Source organism: Ahaetulla prasina, chromosome 2 (assembly GCF_028640845.1).
Source record: "Ahaetulla prasina isolate Xishuangbanna chromosome 2, ASM2864084v1, whole genome shotgun sequence".
In the NCBI taxonomy this organism is placed as follows: Eukaryota; Metazoa; Chordata; class Lepidosauria; order Squamata; family Colubridae; genus Ahaetulla; species Ahaetulla prasina.
In genome coordinates, this window is record NC_080540.1 from 129,543,827 (window position 1) to 129,560,689 (window position 16,863).

The 16,863-nt window shown below is 39.9% G+C and overlaps 1 protein-coding gene across 7 annotated transcripts in view; it reads left to right on the forward strand.

Moving 5' to 3' along the window:
* Nucleotides 1-16,863, forward strand: part of UNC13D (unc-13 homolog D) — a 73,623-nt gene that overhangs the window by 41,115 nt on the left and 15,645 nt on the right. For 6 of the 7 annotated variants that reach the window (XM_058166583.1, XM_058166584.1, XM_058166585.1 and 3 more), the window contains 11 exons: nt 3,956-4,053; nt 4,740-4,791; nt 5,482-5,612; nt 6,068-6,188; nt 8,078-8,221; nt 10,291-10,389; nt 10,475-10,681; nt 11,844-11,912; nt 14,742-14,821; nt 16,200-16,305; nt 16,406-16,477. In XM_058166583.1, the coding sequence (XP_058022566.1) occupies nt 3,956-4,053; nt 4,740-4,791; nt 5,482-5,612; nt 6,068-6,188; nt 8,078-8,221; nt 10,291-10,389; nt 10,475-10,681; nt 11,844-11,912; nt 14,742-14,821; nt 16,200-16,305; nt 16,406-16,477 (1,179 nt within the window). The remainder of the gene's footprint in view (nt 1-3,955; nt 4,054-4,739; nt 4,792-5,481; nt 5,613-6,067; nt 6,189-8,077; nt 8,222-10,290; nt 10,390-10,474; nt 10,682-11,843; nt 11,913-14,741; nt 14,822-16,199; nt 16,306-16,405; nt 16,478-16,863) is intronic. The other variant, XM_058166581.1, reaches the window with a different exon arrangement.

Below are 16,863 nucleotides of genomic sequence, written 5' to 3' on the forward strand. Positions count from 1 at the left end.
TCTTCGCGACCCATGAGTTGCCCAACATCGTGATGTCGGACAATGGTCCGCAGTTCATGTTGGTACCCTTCCAGATGTTTCTAGCCAAGCATGGCATTCACCATGCCCTGACAGCCCCATTCCACCCGGCCGCCAATGGCCTGGCCGAACAAGCCGTCAGGTCAGCCAAAGAAGTTTTAGACCACCTGGGTCCTGAAAATTGGCACAACAAAATTTGCCAGTACCTCTTGGCACAACACACTACCCCATGCCCAGTTACCAAGCTATGTCCAGCTGAAATACTCATGAGTCATCGGCTCCGGACAACCCTGGGCCAACTACACCCCAGCTATGCCACTGAGCAACTCACAGACAATCATAAACAGGTCAGAACCTTTTCCAATGGAGACCCTGTCTATGCACAAAACTATGGGTCCACCCCAAGGTGGCTGCCAGGCCACATCACACAACCAACGAGCGCCTACTCGTACAGGGTCAAGCTCAAAGATGGTAGAGTATGGCGCAGACATATAAACCAACTCAGAAGAAGGTTCCTGAATGCAGCCAATCAATGCCCAGAGCAGGCCCAATCATACTCTGGGGAAACACCATGCCCAGCAGATCAGCAAACCAGACCAAGGGCATTCTAGCCTCCCACAACTGAAGCGTTCTTGTTGCCTGACTTACTTGAGGAACTGGGCCTTCCAGCGATGAATGGGCCTCCTCCTGTAGTGGTTGAGCAGTTGCCAGGAGTTCTGGAAGTCTTTCCAACAGCTCCTCCTTTGGCCACCCCCCTGAACTGAGACGATCTGGGTGGAGCTGACATTGGCCAGTGTACTTATCTGACTACACATGCACTGTCTGGAAGGAGTGGGGTGTTAAATCCTTGGGGGTATGACGCCACCTACAGACTTGCCAGCTGCCAGGTGATCCTGATTGGCTGAGACGTGAGCAGCCAAGAATTAGGAAAAACATACCCCTGTCATTGGTTCTTCCATCTGACAGCTCTTGTATTTAAGTAGCTGTCAGACAGCAATTGTTGCTGTTGCCCTCACGGGAGTTTAGCCTGTTAGCTGTTACTTCTTGTTAGCAATAATGGTAGTTGTTGTTAATTGCAACCTGTCTTGCCTCAGTTCCTACCCGCCAAGTTCCCAACAGAGCATTTCCTATTGATTCCAGAAGGGCATATCATTACCATTTTCAAAACATCTGCTAGCCCAGCCAGGATAAAAATGCTCCTGTATTATATTTTGTATCTGTGCAATCTATTGTATTAATCAGCACAACGATTTTGGATAAAAACTACAACAACATTTTCCTCCCAAATACACAGATACGGCTGCTGTAGTTTGACTTTAGATAAGGAATTAAGTTCGTCAAAATCAGGACATAACTGGTACTTGTGTTCCTCTCATAAATGCACAGGAGCATGCAACTGTATAGATCTTTCCTACAACTATGAAGCATACTTAGCATCTCTGAACTCTATTTATTTATTTTATTTATTTATTTTATTTGTCACAACAGTATATATAAGCATAAGCATGAAATAACTATACGATATATGAGCATATATATAAGCATAAGTATGTAATAACTATATGAAACTGGATACAATCAAAGGAAACATTAGGACAGGAACGGTAGGCACGTTGGTGCTCTTATGCACGCCCCTTACAGACCTCTTAGGAATGGGGTGAGGTCAATAGTAGATAGTTTTTGGTTAAAACTTTGGGGATTTTGGGAAGAGACCACAAAGTCTGGTAGTGTATTCCAAGCATTAACAACTCTGTTACCGAAGTCATATTTTCTGCAATCAAGATTGGAGCGGTTCACATTAAGCTTAAATCTATTCTGTGCTCTTGTATTGTTGTGATTGAAGCTGAAGTAGTCTTCAACAGGAAGGACATTTTAACAGATGATTCTATGAGTTAAACTCAGGTCATGTCGAAGGCGGCGGAGTTCTAAATTTTCTCAGGATTTCAAGTCTGGTGGTATAAAGTATTTTGTTGTATTCGGAGGAGTGGAGAACTCTTCTTGTAAAATATTTCTGGACACACTCAGTTGTATTAGTGTCCGAAATGAGGTATGGGTTCCAGACAGGCGAGCTGTATTCAAGAATTGGTCTAGCAAATGTTTTATATGCTCTGGTTAGTAGTGTAGTGTTTCTGGAGAAGAAGCTATGCAAGATTAAGTTTACAATTCTTAAAGCCTTTTTTGCGATGTAGTTGCAGTGGGCTTTGGCACTTAGATCATTTGATATGAAAACTCCAAGGTCTTTAACAGGGTGGGGGTCATCTATAAGGTAGTGTCCATCGAGCTTCTATTTAGTGTTCAGATTCTTTTTTTCCAATGTGTAAGACAGAGCATTTGCTGGTTGAGATTATGAGTTGCCAAGTTTTTGACCATTCCGACACAAAGTCAAGGTCTTTTTGAAGGGTAGCTGTATTGTTGGTAGTGTTAAATAGTTTAACATCGTCAGCAAAGAGAACACAATTGCTTATAATATGGTCACAGAGATCATTAATGTATAATATGAAGAGTGTTGGTCCAAGAACGCTGCCTTGGGGAACACCACTATTGACAGGAACAGGATTTGATAGGGCACTGCCTATTTTGACCACTTGTTGTCTGTTTGACAGGAACACTGATATCCAATTGTGGAGGGGTCCGGAGATGCCATAGGATTTTAGTTTTAGGAGATGTTTGTCATGTACCACTGAGTCAAAAACTTTACAGAAGTCTATGTAAATTGCATCTATTGCTTTGCCCTTATCAAGATTTGTTGTCCATATGTTTTTGCAGTGAAGAAGTTGTAAATTACAGCATAATTTTTTTCTGAAACCAAATTGTTTATTAGCGAGTAGGTTGTTTGTTTCTAGGTGGAGGGTAATGGATTGGTTGATGATGGATTCCATAACTTTGCAGGTAACGCAGCATAAAGAGATTGGTCTGTAATTTTCAACTAGGCTGGGGTCTCCTTTTTTGAAGACAGGGATGACCGTGGCTAGTGACCAAAGTTTGGGAAGGGAGCTGATCGTGAAAGCTTTTTCAAAGATTATGCTTAGGGGTTCTGCTATATTAGTGGAAAGCTTTTTTAAGAAGTATGCACATAGACCATCAGGTCCAATAGATAGAGATGGTTTCAGTTTGTGTAGGGCTTTTTCAACATTATCTTCTGTGAAATCTATCTGTGTTAGGTCGTTGTATTCATTGTTGGCACGACTGGGGAATGTTGGGTATGAGCCATTACTGTTAACAAAGACTGAGCCGAAGAATGTGTTAAAGAGGTTTGCTTTAACTGTGTTAGCTATATTCTATGTTCTCACAAAAAGGGGAGAAAAAACATAGCTGTTTTAACAGTTGGTTGAAAAGCAACTCTGCAGAGTAAATGATAGAAGCTTTATTTTGCAACACTGTGTTACAAAAGTATAAAAAAAATTAATTAGAATATCAGTCCCTTATAAATGGAATAGCATATAATTCCTAATGTTAACAACAGAGAAAAGCTTGGGTGAGGTCCCACAATAGCATTTCTTGCTCACTTAATTAGAAGAAAACCCAGGTAATTAGGCTCTAATCACCACCATCCCTTGCCATTTAAACCTTCTGATAGCTTTTAGTATTCTTGCTCTTCCTTCTTTCCTCAGAACATAAAGTTTGAAGTTATGTCAGAATGATGTCAGCTGTAATTGAGAACTCCACTTTTGGACCAAGCCCTTCTGTAACATGGAATATCAGTTTGTACTGCTCAGGACACCACTGAGCAAATTAAGCCAACTTTTCTAACACCAAGAACTACCACTGAGCAATGGCAACATAGCAACAAGTGGCAGAAGAGTGAAACAGCCTCTTGCCCTGGAGAAATAGTGTGGAAATCTAGGAGAAGTTCATTAGTCTGAAAGTGTCTTGGTTTTGGGGAGAAACAAAGCTCATGCTAGATCTCTACCTCTGTTTCTCTTTTTTCTATCCGTAGACAATGGAGGAATGTGGCAAAGCTCTGGTCTGTCTACTTCTGGAGGTGAATGCAGATCTCCAGGAGTGTCACAGAACCTGGAACAAATATTTCATCAGGCAAGTCTCTTTTTCCTTCTTTCCCAGCTTTGGCCAATCAGTCACAAACTGCTTCTTCAAATGTTTAGGTAGCTTCTAAGGCCATAGAGACTTGCTACCAAAGTGAGTGGCTGAGCCCAGATCACAAAAGTGATAAAGACAAGCTCAGCAAGTACGAAATTCCACTCTAATGATATGGTTTTCTTCCCAGAGGATTTGGATGTTGTTTATTTCAGTTAAATAAATGCACATTTTAATACATGTGCCTGTTGGCTTAAACAAAGAAAGAAAGAATAAAACTGGTTAGGTCAGACCTCTGTGCAGTATTTACTGTACTAGGAATTTTCTTGTGCTTGTTTAGAGACTTTTGTCACTCTATTTCCCTGCTCAGCAACTATTTTTTATGGGTGGGTTATTTTAATGCTGGCATTGAGAAGATAAACCTCTAGGTCTCTTTTTATAGGCTTGTCAGCAAGTCAAAGTTTCAATTTCCTAGTTGACTTCCTTGTTGCCAATTATGAGAATTCAGCTAACAATACTGAGAATGCTGGTTCTGGGTTGCCTCTGGGCTGTTACAGTTACTGATCTGTTATATGTGGATGCATCATTTAAGTTAGTGCTATTAGCCTTAATACATAATGATAAACCTAGCAGATAAAACCCATGAGAAAATTTCTGATTGTGTTTTTTTCCTTCCTCCAATACAGCACCATGAGACTAGATCTTTTCTCAATTGCATATCTTAAAATGCAGGAACTGGTGAGTAGCTGTTTCACTGCTTGGTATCAAAAGGGACCTCAGGCTTATATCCAGCAGCAAGGCAGACGATACTGGGGGAAATGGCTAGTGGATGAATAAGCTAATTACTTCAGAATTTCTAAGGCAGCTTTCTCCAATAGTGATGCCATCCAGATGTGCTGGACTTACAGAATGTTTAGTAAAAGTTATACTGGCTGGAGAGTTCTAGAAGCTAAGTTTATATCGGGGTGAGATCCAGCAGATTCTGGAAAACCGGTAGTAGAAATTTTGAGTAGTTTGGAGAATTGGCAAATACCACCTCTGGCTGGCCCCAGAGTGGGGTGGGAATGGAGTTTTTGCAATATCCTTCCCCCAGTAGTGAGGCGGGAATGGGGATTTTGCAGTATCCTTCCCCTGCCAGGCCCACCAAGCCACGCTCACAGAACCAGTAGTAAAAAAAATTGGATTTCACCACTGGTCTATATATATCTGGAGTACACCCAGAGTGAGGAGGAAAACAGGAATTCATCTTTGAATTAGCTACTCTAATCAGTGGTGAGGATTCATCAGTTTCACTTTGTTGATGAAACTAGTTCCTGAGCGAGTTTTTGCAGATTTCTACTCGGGGCCAACAAGTAGGATCTTTCTGATTCAATTGCAGTGTCTTAACCCAAAAACCTGATCCATTGTACCTTTTTTATGGCCCTGCAGGTTTCTTGTTATGTCCAAGAACAGCTGAGCAAGATTGACAGTGGCATGTCCCAATTAACAGCAGAGAGCCTTTTCCAACTTTATCTCAGCATGAAGGACTTCTATCACATGAAGGATTTGGTGTGCAGCAGGTGTTTATCTCTGCAGAGGACAACACTTTGCCTTCAGCCTTTTTAGGCTGTTTTATACATTATAGTTGTTGTTTTGAGATTACTCTTATAATGTATTGTCATCATTGAAAACTCAGTGCCAAAACTGTGGCCTGGTTTGCATGCTTCACTGACAAATTGGGCTTTGTTTGGGTTTGAGTTAGCATGACTTGCAAGCTCTGTTTAGTGTGCTGCGTAGCCTAATTATGATTCATTTGGTAGAATATTGTTAAACAAGCAAATGTTTAGCATGTTGTGCGAAGTCTTCTGTAGATGAATTGCTGACTGTTTATAACCAATGAGGGTTTGTTGAGATAAGTTTGTGACAGGTCACCACTACAAAAATATCCTCTAGAGAAAAACTAAGTTGAATTTTTGGGAAATAAGAAAGACCTATTTCTCACGAGATGCAGACCACTTCTGTTTCTTATTCCCAGGGATACCCCACTTGCATTGACTGGTTTCCACCTATGGTTTAAAGAAGCCATCCCCTTGTGGCTACAGAAGACCTACACAATAGCCCTAGAAAGAACCCAAAGAGCCATCCAAGTTGACCAGGTAATCCCACCCAGAAAGGAAAGCATTGCTCAATTGTTTTTTTGCTTCCCTGTTTTTCTTGGATAAGGTTTTTCTGCCTTCATACATTTAATCGTTGGTGTATATTATGTAGCACCTTCATAGCAGCTCCTGATACTACCGTCACTTAATTCTGTCTGTGGATTAACAAATGAAAGTTGTGAATTACATTGTGTGTATAATTTTTGCAGATAAGCAGATATCTTAATATGAATGATTTGGTAACATATCTTAATCCAGTCTGACACCTGTGGCTGGCAATTATGGAATTATCTGAATCTGAGTAATTATCCAGCAGTGAATTCAGCAATTTGCGCTTACATCAGATCCATGTAAGATTCACTGAGCCTGAATATCAGGTCCTTTCAACTAGTTACTGTGTTCACATAGGTGGCACAAGCTAATAATGTTATAATGCGTTCATGATGGCTATGTTGTTCAGATAAAGACACAGTGCTACTTTAGTTAAGCAAACTGATGTTCATTCTTATGAGATATTTTTAAAGAATATTGTTCAACTCAGATAATTGTCAATTATTGTTTCTATTCTTTTACTTTTTTACTTTGAGGTTTCTCAAATGACAACAGAAAAGTTTGCATCTTGTTTAATATAGTATATATTAATGGAAGATAAAAAAGTGCAAAGAGAAATCTTAAGATGTTGGGAAAAAGACAAAATGCACAACTTTAACAATGGGCAGTGCAGGATATAAGAAATGGGAAGAGACAAGGAGCCAGAAATGGCCTTCAATATTTTCTAGAATGTCTAGAAAATTTATTTTCTTGTCCTTTTTCCTCCTATTGAAATCCACTGAGAAGAAAACAAATGGTACTGGCTTCAGGCTAGGACATTTTGGGATCTATGACTGCCTCCAACACACTTCCACAACACCATTTTTGAAGTTCTTACTACTAATGAAAATACTGTAGGTATATCCCTAGATCCCAGAATGCTTTTCCCATGAGAATACTGGAGGCCTTTGCAGCAGGGATGTTAACCTTTCAGGCATCTCCACACAGAATTGCTATGGGACATTTCTAAAAACAACAAAACACCCCAAAAGTCTGATTGTTCCACGTACTGATTAAATTGAAGATACAATATTCTGGGTCAAGTAATTGGAAGAAGGGAAATTCAAGTGTTAAAATCCCACTGTCTGTCTAGGATTGTGATGGCAAACCTATGGCACATGTGCCACAGGTGGCACATGGAGCCATATCTGTGAGCATGCGAGCATTGCCCTAGCTTGGCTCCAGTGCGCATGCGCGTGCTGACCAGCTAATTTTTGGGCCTTCCAGGCCAACTGGAAATGGGGAAATGGGCCGTTTCTGGCCTCCGGGTGGTCTCCGAGGGGGAGGAAGGCTGTTTTCACCCTTGCCAGGCTCCAAGAAAGCCTTTGGAGCCTGGGGAGAATGAAAAATGGGTCTTCCAGTTCTACTGGAAGTTAGGAAATGGGCCATTTCCAGCCTCCCGAGGTCCTCTGGGGAGATGGGGAAGGTCATTTTTGCCCTCCCCAGGCTCCAAGAAAGCCTCTGGGGCCTGGGGAGGGCAAAAAATGGGTCTACCGGGCCCACTTTTTGCGGTCACGTGCCAAAAGCGTGGGGAGCGTGGGGGGCACGCACGCATGTGCAGGGGAGTGGGGCATGGGGGGGATTAAATTATGGGTGTAGGCACGTGTGCGCCTGATCCCCCCGTACTCCCCCCACTTTTGGCATGTGACGGCAAAATGGTTAGACATCACTGGTTTAGGATATTCAGGGTCCAAAAAACTCCTACTGAAATCAAAAGCTCATCCGGTAACAATGCAGATTACATTCTGACTCTTAATAATCTGATGTTGCTCCCTTTCTCTGGTTTCATTTCTATTCAGTTGACACCACTGGGAGAATTGAATAAACACAGCACATCCATTGTTGACTTATCCACTTGCTATGCTCAGATGGTGAAGACATGGCAACAGCTGGATTGGCCTGATCCTGAGGAGGCCTTTATGATCATGGTGAAATTTGTTGAGGTATGTGTAGAATAAGGAAGCTCAGATCATTCTAATCTATGCCAGAAGTCACTTCTGTCCCACTTTTTTATTAAGTCTACAATGGTTTAAAAAAAATTCAGTGTAAAAATCAGAGCCTCTGTGATCTGGGTACTTGCCATCATTATTTCTGGATGGGGTAGAACTGGTTGCAATTGGAGCAACTTCTGGACTCAATGTGTCTGAAGAACAGATTAAATCTTTGATGAGGAGTATCTTTGCAGAAATCCAATTTGTGTGAGAATTACACCTCTTCCTGGATTGGGAGGTCTTGTTCATGGTCACTTACACTGATCATTTATACTTACAACTTACAAGTGATCAATGTAAATTCATGGTCACTTATGCCTACATGGTCACTTACTCCACTAAATTCATGGTTACTTAATCATATTTTCTCCAAATTACTGCAATATGTTATACATAGGTTTGTTTTAGAAAACTTCTTGGAATTTGCAGCCATTCCTGAATACAATGCAGAGATAGTTATGGATGTAATTCAGTATGACCATGTAATACCACTACTTTATGAGCTATGTTGGCTCTGACAAAGGCTTCTGGGTGCATTTCAAAAGCGTAGTTTTTTACCTGCAAAACTTTTCATGGTACAGGGTTGAGTTATTTACAGAATTGCTTGTCTTTATTTCTGCTTGTCTCACACGAACCAGCAAAGTGGTCATGACCATTAGATATTAGAAAGAAGGAAGAATTAGTTTTGCAGCCCAGATCTCATTAATATGCCTGAAACCATGCTTCCAAAACATCATATTATTCTATGAATATTATGATTGTGCTCAAAATCTTCTAAAATATTAGTAATATGTCTTCCTTCCAGGTACTATGTATTGCACAGGGATGAGATAAATGGAATTACATTTAATTAAAGACTCTTAATATATTCAGGGAATGTTCCAACCAAGCAACAACAAAAAGTTATGTTATTTGTCCTTCACTTTTTTCCTCCTTTTTCACTGAAGAACAAAAGTCAAATTTGTTTTCTTAAAAAAAAAAGACTCTGGTGGAATTGCAGCATTAAAAGATTAGAACCTCTGAACTCAGTCATCACTGATGCTTCCTTACAAAAAAATCAGTTGTGCTTGACTATATTGTACACTAGCTGGATGCCTGTGCTTCGCTATGAAGCTATGTGATCGGGTGTGATAAATTGACACTTACAGCCTGAAACTTAATGTAGAATGTGTAACTCCGTAGCATCAGAATGTGTTAATATAAGGCAATTGGCAGTTGGAACAGAGGGGGAAGGGGAGTAGAATGTCCCAGCTGGCAGGCCAGATGAATCACGCACCTGGCCATGCCCACACCCAGTTTAGTAAAGGGGTAGCATCAGAGCATGTTAATATAAGGCAGTGCTTCTCAAATAGTGGTGCGCGCCCCCCTGGGGGGCACGAGGCTCCGTAAAGGGGGGCGCGTTTGACCTCGGCAAACACTGTCATAACAAGCTAAGCCCCGTGTTTATGTCTCTGTATCCAATCAGAGAACAATGGGAGCATCTGATTGGCTGTCCAAAACCCTTGTGACACGAGCCTGTCGGAGCCATCTTTAGTGTGGGACGTCCATCCACACTTACTTTGTTGCCCGACAGATGTGCGCCCAATTGATGTTTCGGGGGGCGCGAAAAATGTTTTCTTCTTCCTAAGGGGGCATGACAGAAAATAATTGAGAAGCACTGATATAAGGCAACTGGCAGTTGGAACAGAGTTCCTTTTAGGTGGGGAGGGGGAATAGAACGTCTAACTCCTTAGCATCAGAGCGTGTGAATATAATACTGTATATGAAATATTAATGATCTGATGGTCATTTCGAAAAATCCTTTCTTAGCGAGCACCTAGAAGCCAAGAGGAACATAGGTGCCAAATTTCAAGTTTGTAGGCTTTACTATTCTGGAGGTTTTGTGATGAGTGAGTAGTATTTGGCTTTTATATATATAGATTATAGGGATCAAAGACAATCAAGTGTCCTTGGAGGATGCAGCAAAGCCTACCTATAGTATTGACTGATCAGTGACAGTTTTCTCTTTTCTGACTTCTTAGGACACGTGTAAAATTGCTCAGATGTACTGTCAGATGATCAAAGCAAGGGCAGAGGAATTGTCTTCCAATCAAAGTGACGCAGGACAAGCAGCAAACAGGGTAAGTAGGAGAGCCAGATTTTGGGTACAAGAAACAAGGTTGAACACAAGGATTGACTTCATTCTACCTTCCTCCCATCCTCCAGCTCTGTGTTGTGGTGAACAACATTGAGCAGCTCCGGATGATGATCCTGAAGTTGCCCAAACAGCTGAATTGGGCATTCTTGGAACAGAACACTGGACCTGTCATTACCCCAGAGCAGATCCAGCACACGCTGCATCAACAACTTCAGGCTTCTGTTTCCTGCCTCAACAATGAGATCCGAGGAGTGGTGAAGACTCTGGCGACTAAAGTAACCTCATAGGCTCGGTCTTCCTCTTTTCCTCCAGCGGCAGAAAAGGGTCAGGGGAGCAGCGTGATTAGAATGGCCACAAAATGTCATCCCACATTTGTTTGGGCTGCTTCATATAGGGAACTTCTGGCTCTTCAGAGACCAAACTCACTGAGTTCTTATGCCTCTGAGAAGTGGGGGGGCCAGGGCTATTGGAATGACAGACTGTGGGAAAAACATCCATGCCAAAACCAAAGGCACTTGTAAATAAGAAAACAGCAGGATTGCTTCATTTGGGGGTGGCAGAGGGAGGGTTTACTGGCCAGAGCTAGTCATTGTTAGCCTTCTCTGCATGCCAAAGGTTCAAGAAGCCAATCAGCCAATGATGCCCTTTCCTACCTTATCCCATTCCATCCTTTACCCATTACAGATCATTAGGCATTACACTACAGGTAGTCCTTGACTTATAACAATTTGTTTAGTGACCTTTCAAAATTACAACGGTGCTGAAAATAATAACATGACCATTTGTCACATTTATGACTGTTGCCGCATCCCCAGGGTCACATGATCAAAGTAAACATATTTATGACAGCTGCAGTGTCCCGGAGTCATGCGATCCCCGTTTGTAATTTCCCCAGCTGCCTTCGGACAAGCAAAGTCAAATGGGGGAAGCCAGATTTGCCAAATGACGGCACGATTCACTTAACAGCTGCAATGATTTGCTTAACAACTGCGGCAAAAAAAAAAAGGTCACAAAATGGGGCAAAACTCACTTAACAACCATCTTGCTTAGCAACAGAAATTTTGGCCTCAGTTGCGATTGTAAACCGAGGACGATCTGTACTAGAATGCCTTATACAAGTTGCTGAATTCACCAGCCTGTTGTACACAAAACTCGATTCTATAGAAGAAATTCTGTCTGTAATGGTATAGGTGAGGTGTGACAATGGCTTTGGACAGAACAGAGAGAAAACTCAGATCTTCTATCTTAAACGTTCAAGGAGTTTAAATGTGTGGACAGTGTGAAATATGAATGGCCCAGCTTTAGATTGTTCCCACAAAAATCTCTCAGATGCAGTATGGAATGCCTGAAATGATATATGAATGGCTTAGCACTTCTAATATTTATACAGTATTGTATTTCTCCTTAAAAGCATGTGTGGGTCTTTTTTTTTGGCAGATGGATGCTAGAATTGCCCGACACATCCAAGAACTATCTGTTTGCAGTGACTCTGATAACCCAGAGAATGTGAGTATTTAATTGCTCACTAAAAAGTGTATATATCACTTTTTTTTCTCTTGGTTTCTTCCTACATATGTTAACTATTTTGGGGCGATTCACAAAAAGCCATAACAGTAACCAATATGCTACTCAAAACTCTATGTACTTCTCTGTTCTTTATCTCTCCATAAAATATTATTGTTAAGACATCCCATATTTTCCCTCTTTTACCTTCCCAGCTTTGAATCAGATTAGATATGGGGAGAATCTGATAATGCACTGATAAGAATCCAGTCTTGGGGAAAGCTATATTCCATATGAGTTTGTGAAAAGGAGTCAAATAATAGCTAGTGTCCTACACTACAACCATTTAAAAATGGTTTAAAAATATTTGTTTGCGGTTTCCACGGAATTCTATAGACTTCTATAATAGAATAATTACACAATAAATATCTTGATCTGAAGGCATCGAGAATGAATTTCGGTCAGTAATCAGCATTTAATCAACTTAAAATGTTATGCTGGCAATGTTGTATTCACCTGCTGCAAGCCTTTTGTTTTTCTTTTCTTTTTTTTTGTAAAAAAGTTTTATTTCCATTTTCCAACAACCTATTCAATATACAGTCTCTTATTCAACATTAGTCATTAACTTTCATTTGTTACTTATTCGGACCTGCCCAGCTACCACCTCCTTCCTTAACAAACCTTTCCTCCTCCCTTCTCTACTTTCTTCTACTTTCTTCATCCTTCCTCTCCTTCGCTTTTCTACATCCTCTCCTCCTTCCCTACTCTTCTCTTCCACCCTTTCTAACCCTCTCTCTTTCCCCTTTCTTCTTCCTCTCCTTTCCCCCTTTTCTACCTCTCTCTTTCCTACCTACTTTCTTCCTTCAGTCTCTCCTCTCCTTTCCATTCCTTCTGAAATGGCAGCTGAGCAGCCCGATTTCATTTCAAATTATTTCTATTTCTTAATTACATATCTTCAATCATTCCTTTACATTGATCCTTCATCTCCCCTCTCCCCTTCCCTCCCCCCTCCCACCCCCGAGACTTCCCAGAACAAAGTACAGGGTATAAGATTAACAATCATAAATTAAAATACAACATAAGTCATAATCCATAGTCACTCCTCTCTCTAAGACCTTAACTCCCCTTCCAGAAACAAAAAAGTACATTCTTCTTCCAGTCCATTATATATCAGTCCATTCCACTCCTAAAATCTTCAGAATCTTCCAATTAAATTAGTATTTCCAGTTCATCAATAAAATACATAGTTTTTAATATCCAATCTTCATCAATTAACACCAAATATATATCAATCCATTCCACTCCTGAAGTCTTCAGAATCTTATAGTTTTTAATATCCAATCTTCATCGATCAAGACCAAGACAATATTCCATCTTCCAGTATTCATCAGAAATTTTTTTTATAATATACCTTTCTTCCTTAAACAGTCTCCCAAATATAAGTCATATTTCCAGCTTAAATTCTTAAATTTTTATCCAAGCTCCAAAAATAAACAATATTCTATCTTCTCATATCTTTAATATCACTTACATAAATCAAATAACATTGCTAATATTAATATTTCTTCAATTTACCTTACATCTGTCAAATAACATTATTAAAATTATAACTTATATCCAAAATATATCAATTATAACAATTAAATTCTATTTAACCAAATACCAACATTACATCCATAAATTTTTCTATCTGTCCTCCAAAAGTTAAACAATATTCCATCTTCCCATTCCTTTATACCTCACATATATCAAATAGTAACACCTTATACCCAAAATAAGTCAGTTGTAAAAATTAAACCCTATATATATATATTAAAAAAAAATACCATCAAAATCACATCTTAAGCATTCTCCTTCCCCTTGTCTTCTATCTTACACATTTTCCACCATCTGCTCACCAATCAGCTTAACATCTAACAATAAAGAATTTCCAATCTTTAATATATTGGTGTAAAAATCTCTTGTTTAAAAACTTATTAAGAAAAGATAAGCCTCCAAAAGTTCCTATAAAAAAATAATAATTCCATATTTGAAGTGAAGAAGTTTCCAAGATTTTAGTAGTTAGTTCTGTTTGCTTAAGAGCCATTCTTAAACTGTAAAATCTACCAAAAAGAGAAAAAAAATTCAATAAACTTTTCTTCTTAAACATTGTGATAAAGAAAAAGGTAAAAAGAAAAAAATATATTAACAGTTCTTATTCATTCCATTTAAAAAGTAGCTTGTTATGTTCTTCTCTTCCTTTGTCCTTTTATAGTTTCACTTTCCTTTGTATATTGCAAACGCCATTTTAAATCCACTCAAGTTGAAAGTTAGTTCAAAGGAAAGCTATTTAAGAGCTGAAGTTAAGATTTATTACTTGCAAATTCTTGCTAGTCCTCCTACTTTGTTCTGTCTGTGTTGAGTTCTCTTTAAAAATAAATCTTGGCACAGAGATGGTCGTGGCTTCTCGTTCTGTATAAACAGAAGCACCCTGGACACGGAGCTTCGTCAGGCTAAAGGGGAGCTCTCACCCTTCGATCCCCTGGTTAAATTTCAGGGGCTCCCGGGGAGCTCTACCCAAACCTGACCACTCTTCCCTTCCCCTTCTCCAGGGGGAGAGAATTCCAAACCGTTTGACAGCCCATTTACACTGTCAGGGACGGTTTGACAAAACCCAGGGCAGACGATCCCAAAGAAACGTCCACGAAGCCTGCGTTGCCAGCGGAAGTCCAAGCCTTTTGTTTTTCTTGTGTGGTATTCCTTGAAAGTTTCATATGCAATACTTGAGTTTCATAGCTGATAAATGTTATTCCTGTCACTTAATCTTTGTGGATCTTTTTCTGTCTCTTCTAGTGCATCACGCCTTTAATGAGATTCTTGGAGTATGAGTTTCAGTATCTAAATGTGAACCTGGTCCAGGAGAATTTTAACAGGTAAAGTCAGGATAAGGAGGTCACATAAGGAGGAAAATGGCTTTTGCAGAGATGTCTTGCCATGCTATGAATTAGGGATCATAGTTAGCACTAACTAGGGTGTCTGCAGAAGGAAGAGCAAAGCTCTTGTCTCTCTTAAGCCACAGTTTGGAGTAATTTGTCTACCATTCAAAAGTAGCAAATGCTGGGGAAAAGGGAGACAGAAAGCATCTGAACAAACCAAAACAATTGAGGGCATCCAACATATGAAAGAGCCTGTTTGTGAAAATCAAGGTAAGGGGTGTCTAGGCCAGGGGCGTCCAAACTTGGCAACTTTAAGACTTGTGGATTTCAACTCCCAGAATTCTTCAGCCAGCTTTGGAGTCCACAAGTCTTAAAGTTACCAAGTTTGGACACCCCTGGCCTAGGATTTTGCCAGGTGAAAAGATGAGAGGGAAAAACTGTTTGGGTTTCTGAGAAGATCAAAAGTTGGCTAGGTACATTGCTCTGAATGGAATAGAGGAAAAGAGAGGTATAAATATCATTAATGGTTAAAACAAAGTACTGGCATCGTATTTGTCATTTAAATATTAATGTACCTATTCTGTGGCCTGTTGTTATTTTTCCTCTGAGTTTAGAATAATTGATACTCTTTCATGGCCCTCTAAACATCTGCATGTTTTATTTTTAATATCAGCCTTTTTGTTGTCCTATGTTGTTCTCCTATAGAATTTTTCTTAAACCTCTAGGAATTAGAAACTTGGTAAACTGGATTGGTTTACTGCCTTATCTTCCTTAGTATACTGTATATTTTCCCCAACTAATCATTCTTGAGAAAGTTTGTGTGTGTGTGTTAGAATATAGGTGAATCAATGGGTGTGAATTAGGGAGGTGGGATATCATTTAATTACTATAGTTTTTTAATGCAAATTTTTGATATCACATATTTGAACCAATGCACACTGTAATTTAGCTGTAATATACAAATCATTATTTTCTAAATTTTGCAGTGCAATTTAATTACAAAAATGTTATGCAGAAATGAAAACACTGGTTGCAAAATCTGCTTTCATTAGATAAAATTGCAAACAAAAATAATGTATTTGGAGAAATACATCCTCCCAAAATTAGACATTTCTCAAATGAAGGAAAATAGCTCAAATAGGGCAAGAGTGGGATAAATGGAACTAAAAAAATGCAAGGAAGATAAAACATGTAGACAGATCTTTAAATATTAGAAATGGAGAAAAAGTTAAATTTATAATCCACTCATCCTTAATTTGAGCAGCTTCAGTCCAGCCCCAGGGTCAAATGTCCTAGGCTTTGCTGAGTCTTAGTAAAAATGCCTTGTCTAGCAATCTGTTGTACATCTCTACTTCTTTCGGTTCTTCCCAAACAGTCTTCTGGAGCTTCTGTGGAATCACACCTTGGACTTGCTAAAAAACGCTACAAAACAACAAGTTGGAAAATTGGACTACTTTAGGAGATTTCAGTTTGCCCTCCAGGTACTTAGGGATGTAAAGTGAAACCAAGGAGGAAGGGCATGACTTATGCTGTGCTCCAATGTCCTGCCGCTTTCTCTCTTTTTCTCTATCTCTCCCACAGAGCTTGGAACTTTGCTTTCATGGAGAAGGTTGTGGACTATCCAAAGATGCCCTTCACACACCAGCTTTTATAGTAAGCTAATGCAACCTTTGCTACCCTTATAACAAGCCTGTACAACTTGTAAAGGGAAAGAGCCACATCGATAAATTAAAAATCCTTGTGGCCCCCAGAATAACAGCTGACATGCTAATCAGCTGTTCGGTGGCTAGTGAAACGTGGCAACCTTGGTATTGGCAGAAGTGATGAGACTTGGAGGTATTCTGCAGTGTACCTTTTAAGCCAGCAAGTGATGGTAATGAATTTATTACTTAAAAAAAACATGCCAGTGAGCCATTTGGGACTGCTTGGCCAGCCACAAGCTGTGCTGGCCTGCTTTACAGAAAAACCTCTGAGCAACAGGTACTCAGTGTTATGTTGGGTGATTTAGGAGCCAGGAGCCAGGTCGTAGTGAACAACAG